General features: G+C 39.8%; 1 protein-coding gene across 1 annotated transcript; it reads right to left on the reverse strand.

The window, feature by feature from the left end:
* Positions 1 to 1,569: 1,569 nt before the first annotated feature.
* jak3 (Janus kinase 3 (a protein tyrosine kinase, leukocyte)) lies at positions 1,570 to 19,709 on the reverse strand. Its single transcript, XM_050055652.1, has 24 exons — positions 19,636 to 19,709; positions 18,114 to 18,320; positions 17,833 to 17,950; positions 17,569 to 17,686; positions 16,953 to 17,098; positions 16,549 to 16,852; positions 16,218 to 16,337; positions 15,919 to 16,076; positions 15,721 to 15,832; positions 15,147 to 15,327; positions 13,986 to 14,110; positions 13,679 to 13,810; positions 13,472 to 13,559; positions 12,929 to 13,053; positions 12,645 to 12,783; positions 11,612 to 11,763; positions 11,199 to 11,349; positions 10,635 to 10,762; positions 10,190 to 10,379; positions 7,368 to 7,492; positions 6,376 to 6,548; positions 6,050 to 6,167; positions 5,814 to 5,927; positions 1,570 to 3,863 (listed from the first exon to the last, which is right to left on the reverse strand). The coding sequence occupies exons 2-24, from the start codon at positions 18,310 to 18,312 to the stop codon at positions 3,744 to 3,746; spliced, it is 3,336 nt and encodes a 1,111-aa protein (XP_049911609.1). The 5' UTR covers positions 18,313 to 18,320; positions 19,636 to 19,709; the 3' UTR covers positions 1,570 to 3,743.
* Between the last annotated feature and the right edge of the window lie 3,364 nt (positions 19,710 to 23,073).

Consider the following 23,073-nt stretch of genomic DNA (forward strand, 5'->3'; position numbering starts at 1 on the left):
ATATACATACATATATATATATATATATACATATATATATATGTATGTATATATATATACATATATATATGTATATATATATATATAGAGAGAGCATTTTTGAGGATTATTTAACATATGTAGAGATCAAAAATCATAAGGTAAAAGGGAAAAAAGAAAACACATGAATACATACGTACATAAACCATAAACAAACAAAAGTGTTAGAAATAGCAGGAAATAAGTGACAATAATATAATGCTAATAAATTAAGAAATTTAAAAGAGAAAACAAAGCAAATCACTTATAAAAATTTTTTCATAGGATGTAGTTAAATAAACCCATACATTTTGATTAAGGTTAGAGGATACATTTTATAAAAACTAGGTACATACAGGTATCAACACACATGATACCCACATGCCTAATCATACATGCTCACACCCATCAATGTGTGTACCCAAACATGGACACATAGTTACCCACATATTTATGTGAACCATAAAGAACAAGAAAAAACTTCTATGCTATCAGTCTCATGACTTCAGCTGTCATATTATCAAAAATCAATGGGAACATCGTCCTCTATATATCTCAAGCATTTCCCCCCACCTTTCTTCAAAAATATGAGACTTGATTTCTAACTCTAATGGTCATTTTTTTCCATTTCGTATATATTTTGTTCACAAGATTTCCATTCAACATTGATTAAGTTATCTTTAAACCAGTTTTTTGTAATTTGTTTAATCATTGCTACAAGTGAGAATCTTTCTAATCGATCTTTTCTGGTATTTTTCTCCCCCAAGTAACAGGACTAGTGGGTTTTTATTGAATGAAATGCCAAAGATATTGGGCAATTCTCTAACAGATTTTTTTCCAGAGGCAACTCAAAAATGAACATTCAGTTCTTGGGCATCTGCTCTGGTGGACATTTGCACAGTCAGCAGGCCAATGGCAAGTTCCCTCAAACCTTACAACATCTGTGACATTGTGTTGTGTGATCAAACTGCACATTTCAGAGTGGCCTTTTACTGTAACCACCCCAAGGTACACCTGTGTAGTAGTGATGCTTTTTAATCAGCGTCTTGATGTGCCACCTTTACCTTTACCTTCACACCTCTGAAAATGGGAGCAAAAACAAAAGTGCTGCATTTAAATTAGAAGTGGAGTGTAGAACTGTGTAATAGTAGTTTCCAAATTGTGCATAGAAATGGGGAGCCATCTTGCGGACAAACAATATAACTGCAGGACTAAATGAGGATGGAGTGAATTGAGGTCATGCTGCATGTGTCATCTCTAATTTCTTCCTAATAGAATCAAATTCACTCTCATCTGAAATGTTTCATTCAGAGCAAACAGATTTCAGAGTGTCCAGTGAAGAAGCAGCAGCGTCCTCTGCTGCTCATAAAGAGAAGTGAAAAACTTACATGCTATGGACAAAATTGCACACAAATGATCATGCTGATGATGGTCCACATCTATAAAGATCCTTTTCATTCCAACTGTTTCCGCTTTAGGCCATACCACCTTGAATACGCCCATACGTTATTGAAATTTCTTAGGATTCAAGAACTTTAAGTATGTATTCACTCATTTTCTTCAGCCATTTATTTTAGATGCGTCAGTGCTTCAGGCATTACACAGAACTCAATGCTGTCAGTAAGTATTTACAAAGACGGTGCTACAGAATTGTTTTATTTGAAACACAGTAAAGGATGTAAATAAAGCACAGAATACAATCTTCATTATCTTTACTACAAGACTACAGTACCACAATATAAATGCAAAAAAATCTTTTTCTCCATACATTTTCATAAAAGAAATCAAAAAAAAAAAAAGTGGTTCCAAACTGGTGGTTCGTGGTCCAAAAGTAGGTCATGGGTCCATTCTTGACAGAGACAGAAAACAAGCTTGAGGACAAGGCCAAACGCAAGCATGACACTGAATGTATCAAACCATGCATACCTTGAACAAATGACCAACTAATGTCCTAAACCAATGCTACAGACCTGTTCAGGCCATGCTGTTTTACATACATATACACAATATGATTACAAAGCACAAGATATCAAGTCAGTAATTTCAACACACAGAGAAAATATTTAACTAGCTAGCTTTAAAACAGAGCTGGTTTTATTTGCCTGTCGGCCGAGCTCCTCACCTTTGCTACTTTCAGCTTCTTCCTGTCATACCTGATGTGGTCGAAACTTGGCCACACCAATTTCACAATAACTATAGGATGCACGTCAGTAAGTAAATTGTTGCTGCTTGATTCCATTTAAGGAACGTGTTGTGCTTAAATATCTTATATTTGCTGGTGAAAATAACAATGTCATCTTACCATCTTACTATATAGTGACGAAAACTCTGTCTGTGGGTGTGTCTGTCTGTGTCTCTGTTCCCCGTTTTTCTCCTCACTGACTTGGTCAATCCATGTGAAATTTGGCACAGTGGTAGAGGGTCATGGGAGGATGCCAATAAAGCAATATTATATCAATTGGCCAAAGGGGGGCGCTATAGCAAGGATTGAAATTGCAAACTTTGAATGGGCATATCTCATGCCCCATATGTCGTAGAGACATGGAACTTTGCACAGAGATGCCTCTCCTCATGAGGAACAAATTTGCCTCAAGAACCCATAACTTCCGGTTATATAGATTTTCCGCCATTTTGAATTTTTTGAAAAAAACTTCAAATCGATCTCTTCCTAGGAAGTTTGACCGATCTGCATGAAACTCGGTGAACATAATCTAGGGAGCAATATCTAAAGTTCCCTCTTGGCAAAAGTTGGAAAACTTTCTAAAACTGAGCTTCTATAAGGCAATGAATATTGCGGAGGGCTAAAGGTGTATAACATCTCAAGGGTTTCACCGATCACCACGCAACTTTGTAGGCATATGACCACACATAATCTGAGGGGACCCCTCCATTATTGACCCCATCAAACAAAATGGGGGCACTGGAGAGCTAATTTCTTATCCAGGCCTAACTGATTTTTACTAAACTTGGCAGATATGTAGAACAGGACGCCTCAAGGTGACTGGAGAAATTTAACTCTAATTGGCAACTGGGTGGCGCTATAACAACAGAAAAATGGCTAAAATGCGACCGATCGCTGTGGCTCCCCCTGTGGCCGAATGTTGTTTTTTTTTTTTTCTAATTTTTGGTATGACTAAGTCATGGTATGGTATGCTGTACATAATCACGGAAACTGTCAGTGTGTCATTCTGTCAGTCAGTCATTCTGTCTGTCCCACGTTTTTCTACTTCTGTGAAACTGCACATAGGCATTGAGGATTGGCATAGGTAGAAGGTGACAAAGCTACCAATGGGTATGGACTAGTAATTCTTGATTCTGAAAATCTGTGAGCCTTGTGTATGAACATAGTACAGTTTTATGAATATAATATTGATTTGACTGTAAGAAAACATGATGAAATTAACAACACAAATATTTTGCATCAAAATTATTCATACAGGCAGCGATTGCATTGTCATTGTCCTGATGTTTCCTGATGTGAAAGTTTTCATGATAAAAATAAGTTAGAAAGAAATGCCCCTGGTGTGTAAAGGCTTTTAAGTGTGATATGGCGGAGTTTTTATTATTAGAGCTGTATCGCTGTGAAATATAAGTGCTTATATTGTATGTCCCACGTGTACTGAAGAACTAAAGATACATCCAGCTGATCTTGTGTTTATAGTCCATGCAACTGAGCTTATGGTCCTCCCTCTGCTCACTTGTGAATGCATCTTTATACATTACAATCAGCCTTTAGGGTACTCTCTCTCGTCCTGCATTATAGTTTCAATTTGGTTTCCCAGGTCGGTGAAGTATGGCCGCTCCTCGAAGTTGTACGCCCAGCACTGCATCATCAAACTGTACACCTGGTGTTACAATGATAAAAATATAATAATCAACAGAACACAGCAAAGTTGATATTTTCATGTTATTGTGTGAGAGTTGCAGTGACTAGTTTGGTGAGATGAAGGTCAAATAAGATGTTTAAAACATGTATAACCGTAGCTGAGAAAGTAGTCAGGTCCTTTCAGAATCAACAGCAGATGGTGGAATAAAAAGACAAGAGATCAAATCTTTGTAAAAGCAGAACAAAGGACTGTTTTGGGACGTGTTTGTCACAGCCTCTGCTGCTCCTCTGCCTCCTAGCCAGGAGCTTCCCCCTCCCCTCTCCCTCTCCCTCTGATTGTAGGAGTGGAATCTGGTGTGCAGGAGTCATACATCTGCTCCATTTACCTCTGCTCTCTAAAACCCCTCTGTCAGCTCCCTCAGTCCAGCTCCCCTGCCTCAGACTTCAGCCACCCCTTTACTCCTCCACTCATTTATCTATAAATAAATTACCTTCTTGATCCTGCTCCAGTCTGTCTCTGTCCGCATTTGGACTCACTAGACTAGTTTTTTAACAGTATCATGTGGGGTATTAATTTTGAAGGACACTTACATTGTCACTGATGACAAAATGTAGCTGTGTGGATAATTCACAATTGGAATACTTAATTTAATTGACCTATGGTTAAGCCATGCCAACCTCCACTTACTCAGACAAACTATCAACATTCAGTGACTGGCGCTATGGCAGGTGTCACAGTACACGGCATTTCGCAGGAGGCAATTGATGATTTTTGGGGACATAACAATCAGATGTCATTGAGAAGTAACCAAAAGGGCCTAAACTACACATTGGAGGGATATAGTCATCATTTTATTGTTGAGAAAGTCGATGAAAAGCTTAAATTACGAGCCAAAATTTACAGGTCACAGTGTACGCTTGTGAACCGCATCTTGTTGCCGTCACCATCAAAGACAACAAGATAAGTGCCACTGAAGTTAAGGTTATTGGCTCAGAATATGAGAAAAGGATAACGGCCTTTTTACCATCTTTACCAACAGTGTCTTTTCATTAGTTTGGTGCTACAGTATTTACACTGAATCATTCAGCAGTTTCATTTTGTACAAATTTAATAAGGATCTTATATCTGGTTTCACTGTCGTATGCATTACATACAAGTTTCAGACAAAAGAGATACAAACTTTATAAGATTTATCTATATCTTTTCCATATGGGTAACGTTTGCCAACCTTTGTTATCTCTGCGATTACAGATAAATTAATGAAGCTAAGCTCCAGAAGTTAACATTAGCTTAACTAGAGCCCTTTGGACAACAGCTAACAATGATGTACGATCACCAAAGTACAAAACTAGAACAAAATAGGCTAATGATCTCCCAGCAAACAAGGTGACATGATGAACAACGCAGCTAGGAGCTAACGTTAGGCTAACTTTAGCTAACGTTAGCTAGAGATGTTAAAGATAACTTTATATTTCTTTCCAGCAAAGTGACAATATGTTGCCTCAAACACAATGTTGACTTACCTTAAAACAGATGTAGACATCATTGTTAATCTTATTCACGTTGAGTTGATGTTGTGGTCTAACGTTACCACAAAACTTTATCCAAAGGAGACACTTTTCTCGGTTGAGATGTGGTTTATGAAAGGGTAAAAAATACACCCCATCACCCAGCCTCTCAGGATACCTTGTGTCGGAGTTGCATGTACCCCATGCACACCGTTTGATCATTTTTAAACTTCAAATCTCAGAAAAAGCTCATAAAACCTAACAAAACTGACTTTCTGTAATGCATTTCAATGAACATCCATGCAGAGAATGTCCGAGTGTATGGGAATGGCTACACACACTGTGATTGGCTCATCACGTTTGAGGGCGGGACTTAGCTATAGGTCAATTGTAATCAAGACAAAACTCCTCCAAAAAGGCAACTGTGTTTCAACCATTGAACCATATGGAGTGGACATACCTTGTGTGGGCAGTTTGGAGGTGCTGGCAACCTCCAGTTATTCTTTAGAATATTTGCCAGATGCATTGCAATGGACGGACTCTGCACATGGTGTCCGACTTCCTGCATGCATAGCTAGAAAGGTAACATTACGGAAAAAATTAAAAAGTGGGGGGGAACCACAATGGTGTCATCATTTAAAGATTTTGAAACATGGTCCAGGCATGAATCAATGTATCGATGGTAAACCTTCTTACCCTTTTTGGGTTGGCGTTTGTGTCACAGTAGGAGAGGAGCTCATGAAGAACAACTCCAAAACTCCAGACATCTGACTTGTGGGAGAATTTGAACTCATTGATGGACTCTGGGGCATACCTGCATCAGATGAGCAGTGTGTGGTCAGGTGGAAAATTCAATATAAGGCTAGAGTGAGCAGCCGATTTGCTTAGCTTAGTGCAGAGACTAGAAACAGAGGGAAACAGCTAGCAAAGTTTTGCAGTGTCTGATTCAAACAAACACCTCAGACCGTTATACGTTTCTGCTTTAACACTTTGGATTAAAGGGAAAACATGAATAAAGCTACCAGAAAATGGGGCTCTCTCCAGGCTGTGTGACTCTGTAGTACTCCTTGTCAGTAGGAATGATCTTGGTCAGCCCAAAGTCGGCAATTTTCACCAGCGACTCACTGGCCACAAGGATATTTCTGGCTGCGAGGTCTCGGTGCACGTAACGCAGGGTCTGCAGGTACTCCATCCCCTGAAAAATTAAAAGCAGAAGAAAATTAAACAACTCTCATCCCTGTCTCCTTTGTTTTATGCAGTGCAACCATTCTTTGGTAATATCCTACAGATAGTAAAAATGCAGCTGATTCATGGAGCCATAAGATGAGATATAGGCTGCAGAGAACTGTCTCTATTGTACATTGTACACTGTGGCTTTGACCCATGAACTCCTTACTGTTGGTTTGAATGTCATTCATTCATTCATTCATTCATTTATTCATTCATTTTCAGTAACCGCTGATCCTGTTAAGGGTCGCCAGGGGGCTGGAGCCTATCCTAGCTGACACTGGGTGAGAGGCGGGGTACACCCTGGACAGGTTGCCAGACTATCGCAGGGCTAACACACAGAGACAGACAACCATTCATGGGCAATTTAGAGTCACCAGTTAACCTAACCTGCATGTTTGCACTGACATGACTGAATCTAAGATTCAGTCTAAATTCCTGCTGGATTTCTCCCAAACAAACAATTACGAATCCAGTATAGTTACATTTCTACAGGAATTTCTGTCTAATTTTCCATGAGGAATGACCTTTGCATTTTTTTTCTAGAAGATTCCTGTAGGACTTTTTTGTGAAAGACAAATGTGAATTTAAAACAACACATTTTTGGCGACAGAGTAGAGTAATACTCAAAGTCAAAATTTTTGAATGATCAACAACAACAACAGTGTTGCAAGATTTTGTTAACCAATAATTAAATCACAGTCCATTCAATTGTATAACTTAATATTACATTTTGTGATGACAACCATTTGCAGATGTTGAGCTGATACGCATATCTAACTCTTACTTTACAGATCTGAGAGGCAAAGAGCAGCAACCGCCTGGTGTTGACATTATGTCGGTGACTGTCCAAGTAGCCTATAAGGCTGCCGTGGGGCAGGTACTCCATCACCAAACTCATAGTGAGACGACCTGTGAAGGAAAAGATTACATTTTAAAAACATTTAGTAGAAAAAAAACAACCTCCAAAGTCAGACACTCCCAGTCATCTCTCGTGTTTGTACAAGGAACATGACAAAGAGCCCAAGTCACTGACCTGGCCTCCAAATTCCCCAGTTCTCAAATCAACTGAGCATCTGTGGGACATGCCAATACCCCAGATGTACCGCCCATCTACGGTGGGGCCTTTACGGATTGGACATAGCTCTGACATGTCAAGGTATGGACAAGGGAAGTCTGGGGATGCCCCTAGGTGTCTGGTAGCAGGGTCTTCACGGCAGATCCATTGAGTCCTGTGGGTTGTGAGATAGTGTACCAGCATGTCCCAAAGATGCTCAGTTGGATTTGGATCTGGGGAATTTGGAGGCCAGGTCAAGGCCTTAAGCTCTTTGTCATGTTCTTTGGGCCATTCCTGAGCAGTTTTTGCAGTGTGGCATTACACGTTGTCCTGCTGGGGGGCTACTGCCATTGGGGAGTGCTGTTGCCATGAGGGGGTTTGCTTGATCCACAATGGTGTTTGGGTGGGTGATGCGTGTCAAGTGGCATCCACATGAATGCTGGAGTTTCCCAGCAGAACATTGCATTGTAACAAGATGATCAATGTTGTTTACTTCACCTGTCAGTGGTTTTAATGTTTTGGCTGATGGGTGTACATACACTTAAGGAAGTTTACCCAACAACTGTTTAGTTATGACATTTTGTTGATTCATCAGTTCTGAAATGGCGCTCTATGTAATAACCCCAAAGTTCCCCCAACTAGATCTGTAGATTTATTTAAATGAATTAGGAGATTTCAGAGTATTCATATAGTATTTGTAGCATTGGTGGCAAATGTCTAAAAAGCATTTCTAATTAACCACCCAACTACTATACATTGGCGCCCCCAGAAATTTTTCTTATGGCTGGCCAGGTGGGGCTGTGACACCGCCACAAAGGCGAGGGGAGAGACATGTACAGGATTGTTGGAGGGTTTTTAAAATAGAATAGCCTTTGAATATACTCTCAGTGTGTCTATCTTGTTGCCACCTGTAGGTTAACTGGGTTCAGGTGTGCTGCTGCACACAGGTGAAGGGGCATGGCTGTTGGAGAACCAAGGAGCAGGGAATTATTTGTGGAGGGTTTTTTGATTTTGTTGGCGAAAGAGGAAAGCAGAACAGTGATGGAGACCAGACAGCCTGGCTTGGAAGGAAAATAAACCTCAATGGGCTTTTGCTTTTGGTGATTTCTCGACCTGGTGTGTATGGAGGACCATTAAGGAACTGAGCCAACTACCTACCTTTTTTTGGGGGGATATTTTTCTCTTTTTTTTGGCAATGACCTGGTTTTTCCTGGTTCCTGTTTTTTCATTTTAAATAGTGGGCATTGGACATTTCTTCCTCACTGGGATTATCTTAAGTTAATCAAAGGAAATAAGTATTAAAGTGGACAGTCTTCCGATAACTTTGGTTTAAAAAAAAATTCTCCCGTATTTTTACTTGGGGAGGGGAATAATATACAAATAAATCAAGTTTGAGTTGCTGATTGTTATAGGGCAACTGAAAATCTTAGGGTGGCACACCAAAACCAAAAGTCATAGCTTAAGTTGAGGAACTCAATTATGCTGTTGCAGTTAAAATTATATGTAAATGTTAAAATGTCAGTATGAGAGTTAAGAAATCATATACTGATATACTTTGGTTTCTTATTTTACAGTTAGTGTTACTAATAATTTGATGTGCATAGACTAATAATAACATTTTGAGTTCCACAATTATCCTATTATGTATCTGTACACATGTTAGGCTATGTATTGTTCTTCTAACAGACTAGTTGTCCTTTTCCGTAGAGGAGCTGTGTACGACATTCAGAGCTTCAGAGTCTAAGCTGAAATTGTCTGCACATGGCTCTCAACATGGAGGTGGCTGAGCCGGCTAGCAGTTAACAGTGCTAAAAGCATAAACAGTGCTGACAAAGATAATGGTGTTAACCAAGGGGGGACCAAAAGTTCGGCACTACACTTCAGCGACAACAGCATCCCGACATCAGTGGTAACTGCCTGTTTGAGTGCAGTGCGGAGTGGTGGCAGTCAGCAAGCCAGTGGGATAGCCTACACACACATGCACTAACTAGCATAACAATGAACAGAGAAGCTCTGATTAGACACGCACAGAGGTACCATGACTTCAATCTCTGTCCAGGATGCCATTACTCCACCATATCTGTGCATAGCAAATTGTTGTTTGCTGCCATTTTAAAGCTCTGACTGTCATATACAGGTCCTTTTCAAAAACAGATGTACAGTTTTAATTTGAAGGTGTGCATCGGCTGTAAGGAACAAACTGGAAACAAGCGCAATTAAGTTTAAAAACACCTTCAATTATTTCTGTGAGGGGGAGCCAGTGGGAGGAGGGTGCGATTCTATCAGTATGTGCATGCCACCCCTTGGCAACGCCACTGCTAGTAAACAAAAGTGTATGAGGAACAAACAGTTATAACTAATGTCTCTATCTATACCAAAAATGTGAGCTCACACACCTCTTAAACAATGCTAAAGACTCATCCAAAAAAAGACATTCAATTATTTGATTTTAAAGGGGAATTTAAAATCTAAGCACACCAACAATTTTGTTTTCTTACTGAAGTTGATCATTTTATCATGTGCTGTTTATCATGTTTGTAGTGAGTTGTTACCTGGGCTGTAGCAGACTCCTCTGTATTTAACGATGTAGTCACAGTGAAGAACACTGAGGGTGTTGACCTCCTTCTTGAAGTCCTCCAGCGTCGACTGCTTGTTGGGCTGCAGCTTCTTCACAGCAACCTGCTCACCAGTGTTATCACCCAGGGGGTCATAACGGCAAAGTTCAACACTGCCAAAGTTTCCCTGGAAATATTTTGAGTCAGTCAGTTGTCGTTCACGTCTAAAAAAGTTTGATTTTGTCCATCAAATACAATCTCTTGGACACAACTGCTATACATCATAGGCATGCAGACAATGACTTGATGTACTATCTTGGACAAGACTCATCAGATCTTCCCAAAACACAAGCTCATGATCATTAAAGTGCACTGACTGGTCCAAAGGGGTCTGCATTATAGATACTGTGCGACTCTGGTTGTCCTGCAGCTGCAAACTTACTTTCCCCAGGGGCGAGATGTAGCGTAGGTGTCTCTCCTCAAACAATGTCTGGTCATGCTGAGCAGGGCTGAGGACTTTCCACACAGGGCTCTGTGTGACAGGCTCAGTGGCGTGAAGTATCACATAGTCTGCCATGAAATGCAAAGACATATCAGCATTTTTATTTTTTCAACAGAGTCAGTTTAAAAATTCAGAAAAGTTAACCTGACATTTTTTGAGATATATGGCTACAGGTCCATTGTGTAGGATTTAGAGGCATGAAGTGGTGAGGTTGCAGAGCTGAAACTTCTCCTTGTATGCCAAATTGCGTAGAACTATGGGGGGCAATGCAAAAACACAAATGGCCTTATCTAGAACCAGTGTTTGGGTAGTTCAGACTCCATGGAAGAAGATCTGATCCGTATGTAGATATAAATGGCTCATTCTAAGGTAATTAAAACACAATTCTTATTTTCAGGTGATTAGAAACTAATGAAAACATAGTTGAGAATATCTTAAATGCTACACACTGGACCTGTGATACTGGCCATATTAATTATCAGCTAAGTATTGATACACGATTACCTGAAGTGATCAGACTGTTGAGTTGACGGATGATACTGCGACAGGAAGGTCTGAAGTCTGCCTGGTAGTCCATACACTGACTGATCAGATCAGCCAGCTCTGTCCACTGGGAGGGAGGCAGCTGCTGGAAGCTCTTATAAAACTGCTGCTTCTACATTAAACACATCAGAAGCTCAAATCATCCACTGCATGTTCAGTCTGTTTGCCCGAAAGCCTTGACAGTAAACTGCGTGTTTGCAATTATGATCTTTCCTTCAGATCCCATAAGCACTTAAGACCTTAAATGCATTTTTCTTTTCCTTAACTATAGTCGTACTTAAAATCACTTGGACTCACAAGCAGCTTGTTTGATGAAATGCTTTGACAACCTGTTACTCTAATAACAGTTTGTTTAACTTAAGAAGTGGGAGTACCTCATCCAATTCCCAGCCTCGCAGCGGAGCGTTTCCACCATTGAAGATTTCCCACACGGTGGCACCAAAGCTCCACTTATCACACTCCAGAGTCAGGTTGTCTGGGGCCTCCAGCACCTCAGGGGCCACCCAGGGGATCCTGTCCAGGATCACTTAACAAGGAGACACATAAATATATAGTTACACACATGAAAAATGCACAAAAGAGTAGATATAATATTCTTAATGTACTTGGCTGATACAAATGTAATTTTGTTATGTTGTAAAGTCTTTCCAGCTGGCCACTGCCATCTTTCAATGTTGATATTTGGCTGAATTTAGGTCGTGACATCAGGGTCCAAAATTCAATGTCAGGACAATGTCTAATGCCACCGTCAAATGATGTTGAATTAGATTGATGATGACAGATGACGTTGATATTTTGATGGATTTCATTTGGGTTGTTATGTAACCAAAATCCAATATATTCGAAATGTTTCATGCCAGTATCATCTTGATGTAGAATACCGATATTTAGTCTTAACTACACTTTCAGTTGATTCAATTGCCTTCATTCTTCTGACTGTCATGCACACGTAGTCCATTTCATTGCTATTCAGTTGCACTGAAATGGTTAATAGCTTTGGTCCCGGCTCACTTCCTTTCAGCTACTGCATTTCCGGACATTTCAACAGGAAATGCACTTGCACCCATTTAGAACGTTTATGTTGTCAAGTTTAAAATGGTCTATATGTGCTTTGAATTGACGTGATGATGTCGGACAAGGTTACAGGAAAGGACGGCAGGGAAGATACCCACAAACCGATGCAACTGGCCTGGTCAGCCACAAAAAGGTCAACAGGCTGAGATCAATGCAAAAAAGAGCCAATTTATTTCAGATATCCGTGGATATCTTCTCTGCTGTCCTTACTTGTGTATTGTACGGACGCACATAAGACAAACTTTTTCGTTACCCCTAGTAGGCGCAGTTTCACAACTGCCCTAAGACTCTGGACATGGTTACAGGGACATTGCAAAACCCTCCTTGATTTACCATCCATGCCCAGTATGGCCACGCTGATGCCTGGGTCACTCAGCTTGATGAAGGGAGAGCTGCCCTGTGATGGGTCACCCTCTCTGGCCAGCAGCAGATTTTTGGCGCAGATATTTCCATGAACGATGTTCTTTTCTTCCTGCAAGACAGTTGCATGATAATGGTGACTCATTATAATGTGCCGCATTGGACAGCTTTTAACCACTCCTGCTGTAGACTGTGTTTCTGTCACTACTTTTTGTAGGATCTAGTAGTAATGCTCTACACCAGAAAGCTGATCTTACCAGAAAGTTGAGGGCAGACGCGAGCTGTCTGGCTACATCAAGTTTCCAGCTCACTGACACAGATCTGCCTCTCTTCAAGTAAAGGTCGAGGGCCCCGTACTCAACAAACTCCTGCACCATGATGTCTGTAAGCACACAGCAAGGTTTGTTTCTACAGCTGTACTTCAAAACTTGTCATGCTCACCCGCAGAGAAGGGACTGAGTTTGGGTCATATGAGGACTCCATGGGAAGATAGTTATTTGGCTCAATATGAAGAGAGTGATTTAATATTTTCATTAATTCATTTACTGGTTCACAAGAAACTTTGTTGTTTGCAGATGCACACAATTTTGCAGAAACAGAGTCTTTAAATGCTTCCCATCTGAGCCAAAATTAACCCAATATAATCAGATTTCAATTTCCTTTTGTACCAATTCCTGCACATTATTCACAGAACATAAACACATCTAGAAAACATAAAGCAGTCAACCAAAAAACGATCATCACACTGTGGCAAAATAATAGATAGTCTACAAGTTGGTTATAGTTTGGTTTGAACTTACTTTTTACTCCATGAACACTGACACCATAAACAAGGAGGAGGTGTTTATGTGAAATTTGACTCATCAAGCTGGCAGCTTCAAAGAAGGACTGAGAAGGAAAACACAAAAAAACAGCATGTATATCATGTTTAAATGAATGTGTTAGATCTACGAGTAATCCACAAAAATATAAAACATTTCAGTGCATTTTAATCTGAAGAAACCCACCTCCCAGCAGTTTTTGTGAACAGCATCAAGCTCTTTCAGGAAAACATCCGTCACGTGTTTCTCCCCATCACGAATGTCTGTTTTGTAGCCTTTAAAGATCCGAGTGAAGGATCCCTGTCCAAGGCTTTCACCCTAAAAGAAAAAAACACATAGAGAAACTAAGTTTCCTCCATCATATACAACATTCTATCCTCAGAGTATCTTTCACATTAGCTTGACTACAGGATCATAATAGGGGCCGTAGTGCCAACATTTGTCACAAAATAGTAGCTGTAATGGTGGTAAGATTGAAGAGTCCCACACTCACCCATTTCAGGTCTTCATATTTGATCATGTGAAACTGGATATGGCTGAATTTGCTCCTTTCGGGTGTTGGGGACCCTTGAGCTTCTACAGAGCTGCCGTTGCGTATAATGATCAGATTTGTGAGCTCTGTAGAAATGGCAGAAAACATGTTTCTTTATATGAAGGCTGCAAATATGAATGGGCATATCTCAGTTAAAGCAGGCAATGAGATGTGAAGTTGATAAATGATCACTAAAGGGTGATAATGAATGCATTTACATGTTGGCCTATTGCAACAGTGTGCTGGTTTCTTTCGAAATAACACAGCCAGAATAAACTTGGTTTTCTGAAAACATGGATACAGCACATGGCTATAACCAGGACACAGTGTCTGAATGCACAAAAAAATGTAAATGCAATTCAAAAATATCTCATCTGGCACACTAGTGTGGATGTAAACATACTTAAAGCTGGGATAGTCAGTTTTTTTGAGCATACCAGAATTTGAAAATACACCAGCTCTCCCCCTCTCTTTTCTAAGCCTCTCCCACCAGACAAGCACAGGGATATGCGCACACTTCATACAGTTTTATAGGGTTTTATTGCATTTATTGTCAGAATTTAGACTCTCTTTTTGATAAGTCCGTCTTCCTTTTTTTGGGTTGCTTTGCAGTATAAGTTGTTGCCAATGCTGGAATAGAAACTTTTTTGGCAGGATTTTCTGCCATTGAATCAGACTTTCACCACTAATTAGACAAAGTCTCTGCTGCCCACCCCGCCCTCAAAGTTCTCTTAAAATGTCTGTGTAAGAAAATAACAAAGAGTCTGTGCTGTGTTGAGATACAGTACAGTACAGTACATATGTATAATCACAGCACGGTACATAACCACATTTTAAGACTATTAACGACTACATATGTACATAGATGAGAATTAGGGCTGCCACGATTAGTCGACTAATCGATGACTAATCGACTATTAAAATAATCGGTGACTATTTTAGTAGTCGACTAATCGGTTTGAGTCATTTTTCATAGAAANTAATCGTTAGTGGCAGCCCTAATGAGAATGAAATAAGGAGAAAATTAGGGCTAACACTTACTAACAAAGCTACAGATTCACTCTTATATATGCACCATATATATATGGTAATATCATCATATCCATGGCTTGGGAAACACACCTTTGGGTTGGGGTGGACAGCAGCGGCCCAACTTGACAGGTACTTCAGCCAGTAGCAGCTTGTTGTGTTGGTAATAGCTGGTGAGCTTTTTTAAGCTGGAAAATGATTTCTGGACACCAGGAAGACTGTAGTCCTCATTCTCAATGATGAGACAGTCCTTATAGTCAAGTCCAAGTGGAGTCTGCATAGATATAAATGTCAGATCAAAGCTTCACAACACTGAATGTTTGAGTCTCAAGTAGAGTTCAGAGAAAGTTGAAAAGTGCAAAAGCTGTAAGTTTATTTCTGTTTAGAAATAAGTGCATCGTCTGCATAGAGATAAACTTTTATGATTGTGGTGAGACCTGCCATTTCCAGAAACGGTGCTCGCAATAACAATCTTTTCAAATTCATGTTTTTGCAACTCTGTTAAGTTTGTGACAAACTGAATACATGTTTGTTCATTAGGTCCATAAGGTACATAACAATGTGCACAGACATAGCTAGTAAATTATTCCTCACAATAAATTCATTTAGTTAGTCTAAGTCAGTATTTTTCTATAATCTATTATGTTTCTTCCACAGGAACGTTTACCTGAACACAAACAGTGAGGAAGAAGCTGTTGTAATTCTTGGGACTCTGCCGGAGAAGGAACGTGCCGCCTTTAAATCCTGACTTTTTCAGCTTACTGACTGCAAACTCTGATCTGATCAAACAAGATATGAAGGTAATATCTAAAACAGTTGGATGTGAATGATGATATTGGATTCAGTATTCATCAAAATGACTCACGTGATTGGGCCGTGACAGTGATTTTTGATCCCCTCCAGAAGACTTGGAGGAGCAATGTCTTGACAGAAGTAGTGGCTCGAGTCGGTGGTCAGTCTGAAGTAGCCATCAACAAGAGACACAAATGAAACGGCTTCCTTGAGAGTCTGGAAGTTGGCTACCTGTCATGTAAATCAAGAATAAAACGATTGAATAGATCCTTTGCATCAAATCAAAACAGTAAAATCTGACAAAGTTAATAATGTTTTGAATTAATGGACATTAATGACTGGGAAGTGTTGACTGTAGAATATATCCCTTACCAAGCATCTGTCATCTTTACGGGTTATTGTCACCATCCTGCAGTCTTGGGGGACCTGCTCATGGCATACCCTCTTTATACTGATGTCGATGATTTCTTTGAAGTCACAGAAGGTTTGCCACTCCCAAAAAAGAAAAATAATATGAGTATGGCCACTGAAGCATGAAGGGTTACATTTTGCATATGGACACTAAATTGTAAGACAGCCCAGTGCAGTTTGACTGGCAGATTCTTGTTGAAAGGGGGTAGTTTGCATATCATTTGCTGAGGTGAAAGACTCATTGACCACTGTGCGTCATTCCTATCCAAACTTAAACTGAACATGTTCTTACCAGGGCACCATCATGTTGACAACTCCTGCTGGTTTCAATTCCATTTTCCCCGGTGACCCGCACAAGAGAGAAAGCTGACTTCGATTGGGAGGAAGATGGATTCACTTGGAAGGTTTCACTTCCCAGAGAAGGCTCGATACCTGCCAGTTCAATCAGGTACTTGAGCTTCAAGCTGCACTCATCCACTGAGCAGTTGCCAAGCTTCTTTAAGAAACGCTTGAGGGTGTTTCGTATTCGATAACGATCGAGGCGGTTTCGTCTCTGGATGTCGTGGCGATGTGACTTAGGAAGGCACGATTTGTAGCTGAAAGAAGAAGAGTATAAAATTTGTTGTTATGACTGCAAACTATAAGACTGGTAAGGCCCAATTTCGGCAAAACAAACATTATCCAAATTTAAAGTACCTGACAGTCTTGCAGAGCTCTCTTACACTCTGATTGCGCTCTTTAGCCATCCTCCACAAGTCCAGCACTGCAAGGCCGAGGCATTCCTCCTGGGCACTCAAAGGTGGACACACTCCTGCCTCACTGGCGATAAAGTCGCTTCGCAACTATGTACCAAAGAAATCAGTGATTGACATGGTCTTTAGTATATGGACAATACATATAAATATTTATGACATTTCTCTGTTTTACACTTCAATTCAAAATATGCATTTTTTATGCTTTATTGTATACATTTTGAGATGTTGAAAATGTTGGCTGAGAAGGATAACTATGTGGCAATGAGTCATTAAAAGAACATCAGACGTATTGTACTTCTCCCTTAACTTGATCATTCTCTCTTTTGTATAGCATGTCAGGAGGATGTCCTACACATTACACCAGCGTAATGTGTAGGACATTGTGGATAAATATGAACAAATTGAAGAATACTTTAAGAGTATTGGTAATTATATCCAAAAATCTCACAAATACTGATAAAAACATCAGTTATACTACATTAGAATGAAATGCACAATTAATGGCTATATCGTAGTGATTCAGTATATTATATTTTAGAAAATGTTTTACACTTTACCTGGGCAAAGACGTAGTCAATGACACTGTAGTCAAGCACTGGACTTATTCTGCCTCTGGTCAGACTGTAGCGGTATGATGTTCTTGGTCCCTGTCCAAACCAGTTTCCAAAGAAAAACCTGCGCGTGGAAAATTAATCCATCATTCATAATAGCACGACATTATTACCGAGTACAGAGAACAAAATTGTTCATTCATGGACTTCCAAAAAACATAGTGTAATATACAATACTGTCCAAAGTAAATTAGCGAGTCTTTCACCTACCTGACTCTAAAGTGGACTTGTAAGTTTTCGTCTGTGTTGAACATGTGTGACGGAGGATACCACAACGAGAGATCGGCAGATGCCAAACCAAAAAGATTTTGGTACACTGGTAAGATTCCTGGAGTAAGAGATTACATACATCATCATGGTGATGCTATCATGACTTCCCCTGAAATTAGCTTTTTGCACACTTGTAAGACTAAATACAAGAGAAGAAAAACATTTGAGCACAAAATACATAAAGTGTTGTGAAGCCTTCAGCCTTGCCAGTGAAGTCTTACCACATTTTTTGCCGGCTTGGATGCAGACATTTTCAGCAGATATTTGGCCAGATGAAATATGTATTGTTGTTGCATCCTTTGTGGCTGGGAAGAAGTAGAGGTGTACTTGTAAACTGGAACCAGTGCTCGAACTGGACCTCTGGCTGCCTCCCCGGTCTCTGATCACCAGCGGGACCGACTCCTCCTCACTGGTATCCATGTGTACTTCTGAGGGCAAAATCAGCAGACTTTTTATTATTATTATTTCTCATTGAGTGATACAGTTAGTGATTATTTAGTCAGCAGGTTGGGTGAGCTGATACAAATTCATATGGTTTGTATGATTTGTTATTGAGAGAAGACAAAAAATGATTCACAGTCATATTATCCTCCCAAAACTTTATGGGAAACCCTCCCATTGCCTCCCATTCATAGAGCTAAGACTCAAACTCAAACTGTTACTGTTATGGGATGTGTCATAGAGTCTGTGCCTGCGTCATGGCTGACTGGATCACAAGTGGACAGTCATACGTCTGTCTGTTAACACCTACGCATCTGGCTTCCCTGCTCTTTACTCAAATAAACACAGGAATCATTCCCGTTTGCAAAGAACAAATGTGCTGTTGTTTTTAACTGGTAGAAAGTTTGTATATGCACACTTAAAAGCTTTAGTTATCTAAAATAAGTAAAATTTTATTTAATCGTTGCGCTGCATGTGATGTGGCCCAGGACACGTTAGTGCTCACACTGACAGAATGTGGCCATATGCGGCCCAGACCACCACAGTGCATCTTTGTGGCTGTTTACACTTATATTTAGTCCACTTGTGATCAGATCACCCCAGACACGTGTTAATACCACATATAGACAGGCTCATAATGTAATGAACGTCACATATTTGTATACTAATATTTATTTACTCGTGTGGAAAATTTCCACCATGACTGAGAGTGATGCTTTTAAATGTCAGATGTAGATTTGTGGGAATTCCCGTTGTATCAGATGAAACTGCTCACCATGTTCTGCTGTAGCTATATCACGAACACAGTATGTTAAAATACTCTTTAATAAAACATAATGGTGTTCCACATTTCTATGATTAGTTTGTTTACTTTGATAACACTACACATTAGATTACTTTCATTTGGCAGCTGATCAATAAACAAACCTTATATAAGAGCCACTGACAGCTGAAACACAGAAGCACATTCGGTATTGCTATATTTGGTGAGTCTGCCCACAGATAGCTTGTGGATTATTTGTAACATTTGGAAAAGCGTATTCATTGAGACTGATCAACCAAACAATCAATAAAACAAATGAATTGCTGAAACTCGGCCACTAAGTTGTTAAAATGTCACAAGTACCCTACAAACTCTCTCTAGACGGACTTCTTTAGACTAGTCTCCACAGTGTAGTGTGGGCCTTGTCGATATAAAATGAAAGTCTGACATCTCCTAACAAAGCACAGCAGCTTTATACTCACAGATTCTAGAGCTAAAGATCAATATTATGCGTAATTCAAGGTATTGGTTTGTGTTACCTTTTCATGTGTCCGTCAAGTCCTTATTTCGATGAATAGTTCTTGTAAACTAGGTCTGTGTGTGTGTGTGGGGGGGGGGGGGTATGTGTGTGTGTGTTGGCAGGAAGTTGTATAGGATTTCCTCATTTAGACAAGCAGATCAACTTTGTCAACTGTCAAACTGTTTTCATCCCACTGACTGAGCTGACGCAGTTACACTTACAAAAATTGAAAAATACGTCATTTTTTTGAGTCATTGGATTCAAAATGTCAGGTGCTGTATACATAATCATTACATCAATGTTAGTGCAACACTTTTTTGCACAAAAAATATTATGTCGGCTCAGAGGGTGGCTGTGCCTGTCCAAAACTTTAAATGCAAGATATGTCAACAACAGCTGATCAGATATTTATGGTTTATTAAATATCGTGGAGAACATTTAACATCAAGATATTCAACATTATGCATTCCTTTACTCACACAAACTGTGGTCCATGATGTCTCAAAAAGGTCAAGAGCAGATATTTATGATCCCCAGAGGAGGATTCTCGAACTTTCAGCTATGCCATGAAATTTACTGACCGCATTTTTGTTTGTTTTGCCCAGATTTGGAATCATATTACCATCACCATGATGTCAAAGTATCAAATAAGTCATTCACTCATAATATTCAATAATGTTGTAATCTGAATTTACAGATTGCTATGAAATTTGCAAGGAGATTAATCTTATTTGATATGATTTGAATTTGACCCCCTGACCTTTCCTCAAACTCAACCGTCGGATTACAGAAAAGCAGAATCAACACCATCTTTTATAACTTTTACATTATGGGTTGTATTTAATATCACAGTCTCCGTGAGTTACCACAGTGAAGCTGTAGTCCTAAGTTTTGTTGTACATTCATGTAGAAGAACAGGTTGATTGAGAACAAAGTCTTTATTGGCGCCCTGATGGAGAATTTGAGATGAAATCACGGTGCAAAACACTCACATCTTTCATGTCCAGGTGCTGAGTCCCAAAAAATATGTAGACTCTGTCAGGGGGGAGTGAACAAGGCAGGTCGTCACAATTGGCAAAAGCAACAAAGAAAAACTAATCGTCAGAAGTAGGGCAAATTTCTCTTCTATTAAGCCACAAAAATCCCTGAAAAAATCTTAAATCCTAAACCTATCCCGCACAGTTAAAGTCCACTGACTCTGAATCAACAAAAATCAGTAAAACTGTCACCAGCCCTGAGGAGTGATACTTTCAGCGGTCAGGGAGTGCTTTCACACAGGAAGACCTGTGGACGATTGTTCATAATTTAATGATCTAAGATTTGCATTAAATGATAGTCTTTCTCTGGTAAAAGCAAATGCAGTTCATAGCAGATATCAACTCATCTGACATTACAGGAAAGAGCTGACAGCTGCGGTTTCCCTGTTCAGTACTCAGTGTTTTAGCAGTTTCCTGTTACAGCTGTTAGAAAACCACCTGGCCTAAACTGCAAACATTTTAATGTTTGGATTACATGTTCCTGTAATTATTGATTTATACTGATTACATGTACTGATTTGGATACTTTTTGAAACCCTGAAAATATGTCACCATTGGAATCTACTTAAACTGACTGAATTCAAGTCGTCACATTTTCTCACTTGAAAATTTTACATCTGGGCCACATTCATACTAGCAGGTGTGATTTGGCCGAATGCTAACATGCTAACAGTGACTAGTGATGCATGTTAGCATGCTAACCTTTGCTAATTAGCATTAAACACAATATACAGATGAGACTGATGGGAATGTTTTTAACCTTTAACCTTTCAGGTATTTAGTCTTAAACCTAAAAACTGGACAGACAACTTGATGGTGCAGCAGGCATATGCAGAGATAGACCCCCAGGTGGTGCTCAGGCACCTGCTCTTTTGCCCTCCCTCCTCAACTTCACTTTTGGCAGCTGCATGCAAATCAAGCGCCCTGCAAAGCAGCATCATGTCTCCCTGACCTGTCTTCCTGGACAGCCAGGTAATGATAGAGTTTGCCCTAAGCCTCAGTATTGTTTGGTACTGCTGTGGACTTAAAGTACTATTAAAATATCTAACTCTTTGGGTTCACCAACTGCCCCATGCGAGCAGAGACAGAGGCTGATCTGACCCTTCACAAAGTCACACCCCCGGACACAAACTTGCCAATCATATTGTAGCATCGTGCTGGCTCAGACCAGAGTCCGGCAACAACACAGCTGTGCTCCATTGACTAATGCATTTGTTTTAGATTTCCTTCATTTTAAGGCTGGTTTTGTGGATTTGGAGCTAAATGTTGTGTCTGGGGCACGTCGTGTATTAATGATACTCGTTCCCTGTTCCAAAACCAAAATCAGACCCTGAAAAGTGTAGGGTTAGCTAGCTAGCTACTGAAGATATAGCCTACTGAATGTATACACATGCTGCTTTTGCTTTGTAATGATTATAACAGTGGAAAAAATACCGACCCTGCTGTACAGGAACCAGTAAAGGGAAGCAGGGAAACTTTGCTGATATTGAACCAGCTGTGTATCATCGCAGTGTGCGCAGATGAATATTGTTTGGCTTCCCCAAGAGAGGAAGGTGCGGGTGCTGGCAGCAGCACAGGGGCGAAGCCAAACACAGTTCATCTGCACACACTGTGATGCAACACAGCTGGTTCAATATCAGCAAAGTTTCCCTTTATATTCATTGTCTTCTGTGGTGATCAGCAGTGATGTGGTGGTTCACTTTTACACTGTGATCTGTAGCCTATAGTTCGGCTTTAGCTTCTAACTATCCTTGTCTTTTTAACCTGTTGTTGCTGCTGAGTCAGTTTGACATCCTGGATATATCCTTCAAACACAGACTGTAGACCCCTCTGTCTGCTTCTCTCTGAAAACACTGTTTAATTTTTCCAAAAATATGATAATATTTATTCAGGGAGTGCAGTTAGATACAGTGTGGGCTCCATGCTTAATATGACAGCTTGTCAAACCATCACAAAGGGACTTGGTGAAATGTCAATTGTTTTCCCACCTACATGTGTCTTTTTACACCAAAACTCATCATTCTGAATGTTTTTATGAATTAACTGGTTCACAGTGTTTCACAATGGCATAAAATATATAACGGCTCATATTGCAACATATAGTCAACTTTTCTACACTTGAGAAAATACATTAAGCATTCTGTTACAATTCAATATGAATCATATCTTGTCTGTTGGTTCACTCTTTTAAGAAACTTAGAACTGATTTAAAGATTTACCACATAACCCTTCTTTAGTCCCCTTTCCCCCGACCTTATGGAGCAGATGTGTATAAAGCCTCAGAGCCTACCTGTACACCTGAGGTTGTTTCAAGATCCAGAATAAAGACCAAAGAAAACACAGGTTTTACAGTCAAAGACTAAAGTCGACTTTCTTTGATTGAATCTACCAACAAACCAAATGGCTTAATATAGTGCGCA

Source organism: Epinephelus moara, chromosome 10 (assembly GCF_006386435.1).
Source record: "Epinephelus moara isolate mb chromosome 10, YSFRI_EMoa_1.0, whole genome shotgun sequence".
NCBI classification, from domain to species: Eukaryota; Metazoa; Chordata; class Actinopteri; order Perciformes; family Serranidae; genus Epinephelus; species Epinephelus moara.

What these genes read in the sequence shown, in the direction of transcription:
- jak3 (XM_050055652.1), bottom strand. Translation starts at nt 18,312, where the DNA reads ATGGATACCAGTGAGGAGGAGTCGGTCCCGCTGGTGATCAGAGACCGG. An exon ending in TCCTCACTGTTTGTGTTCAG is followed by an intron (nt 15,328 to 15,720) that starts GTAAACGTTCCT and finishes ATATCTATGCAG; the next exon opens with ACTCCACTTGGACTTGACTA. An exon ending in TTGCCTCTCAGATCTGTAAA is followed by an intron (nt 6,549 to 7,367) that starts GTAAGAGTTAGA and finishes TTAATTTTTCAG; the next exon opens with GGGATGGAGTACCTGCAGAC.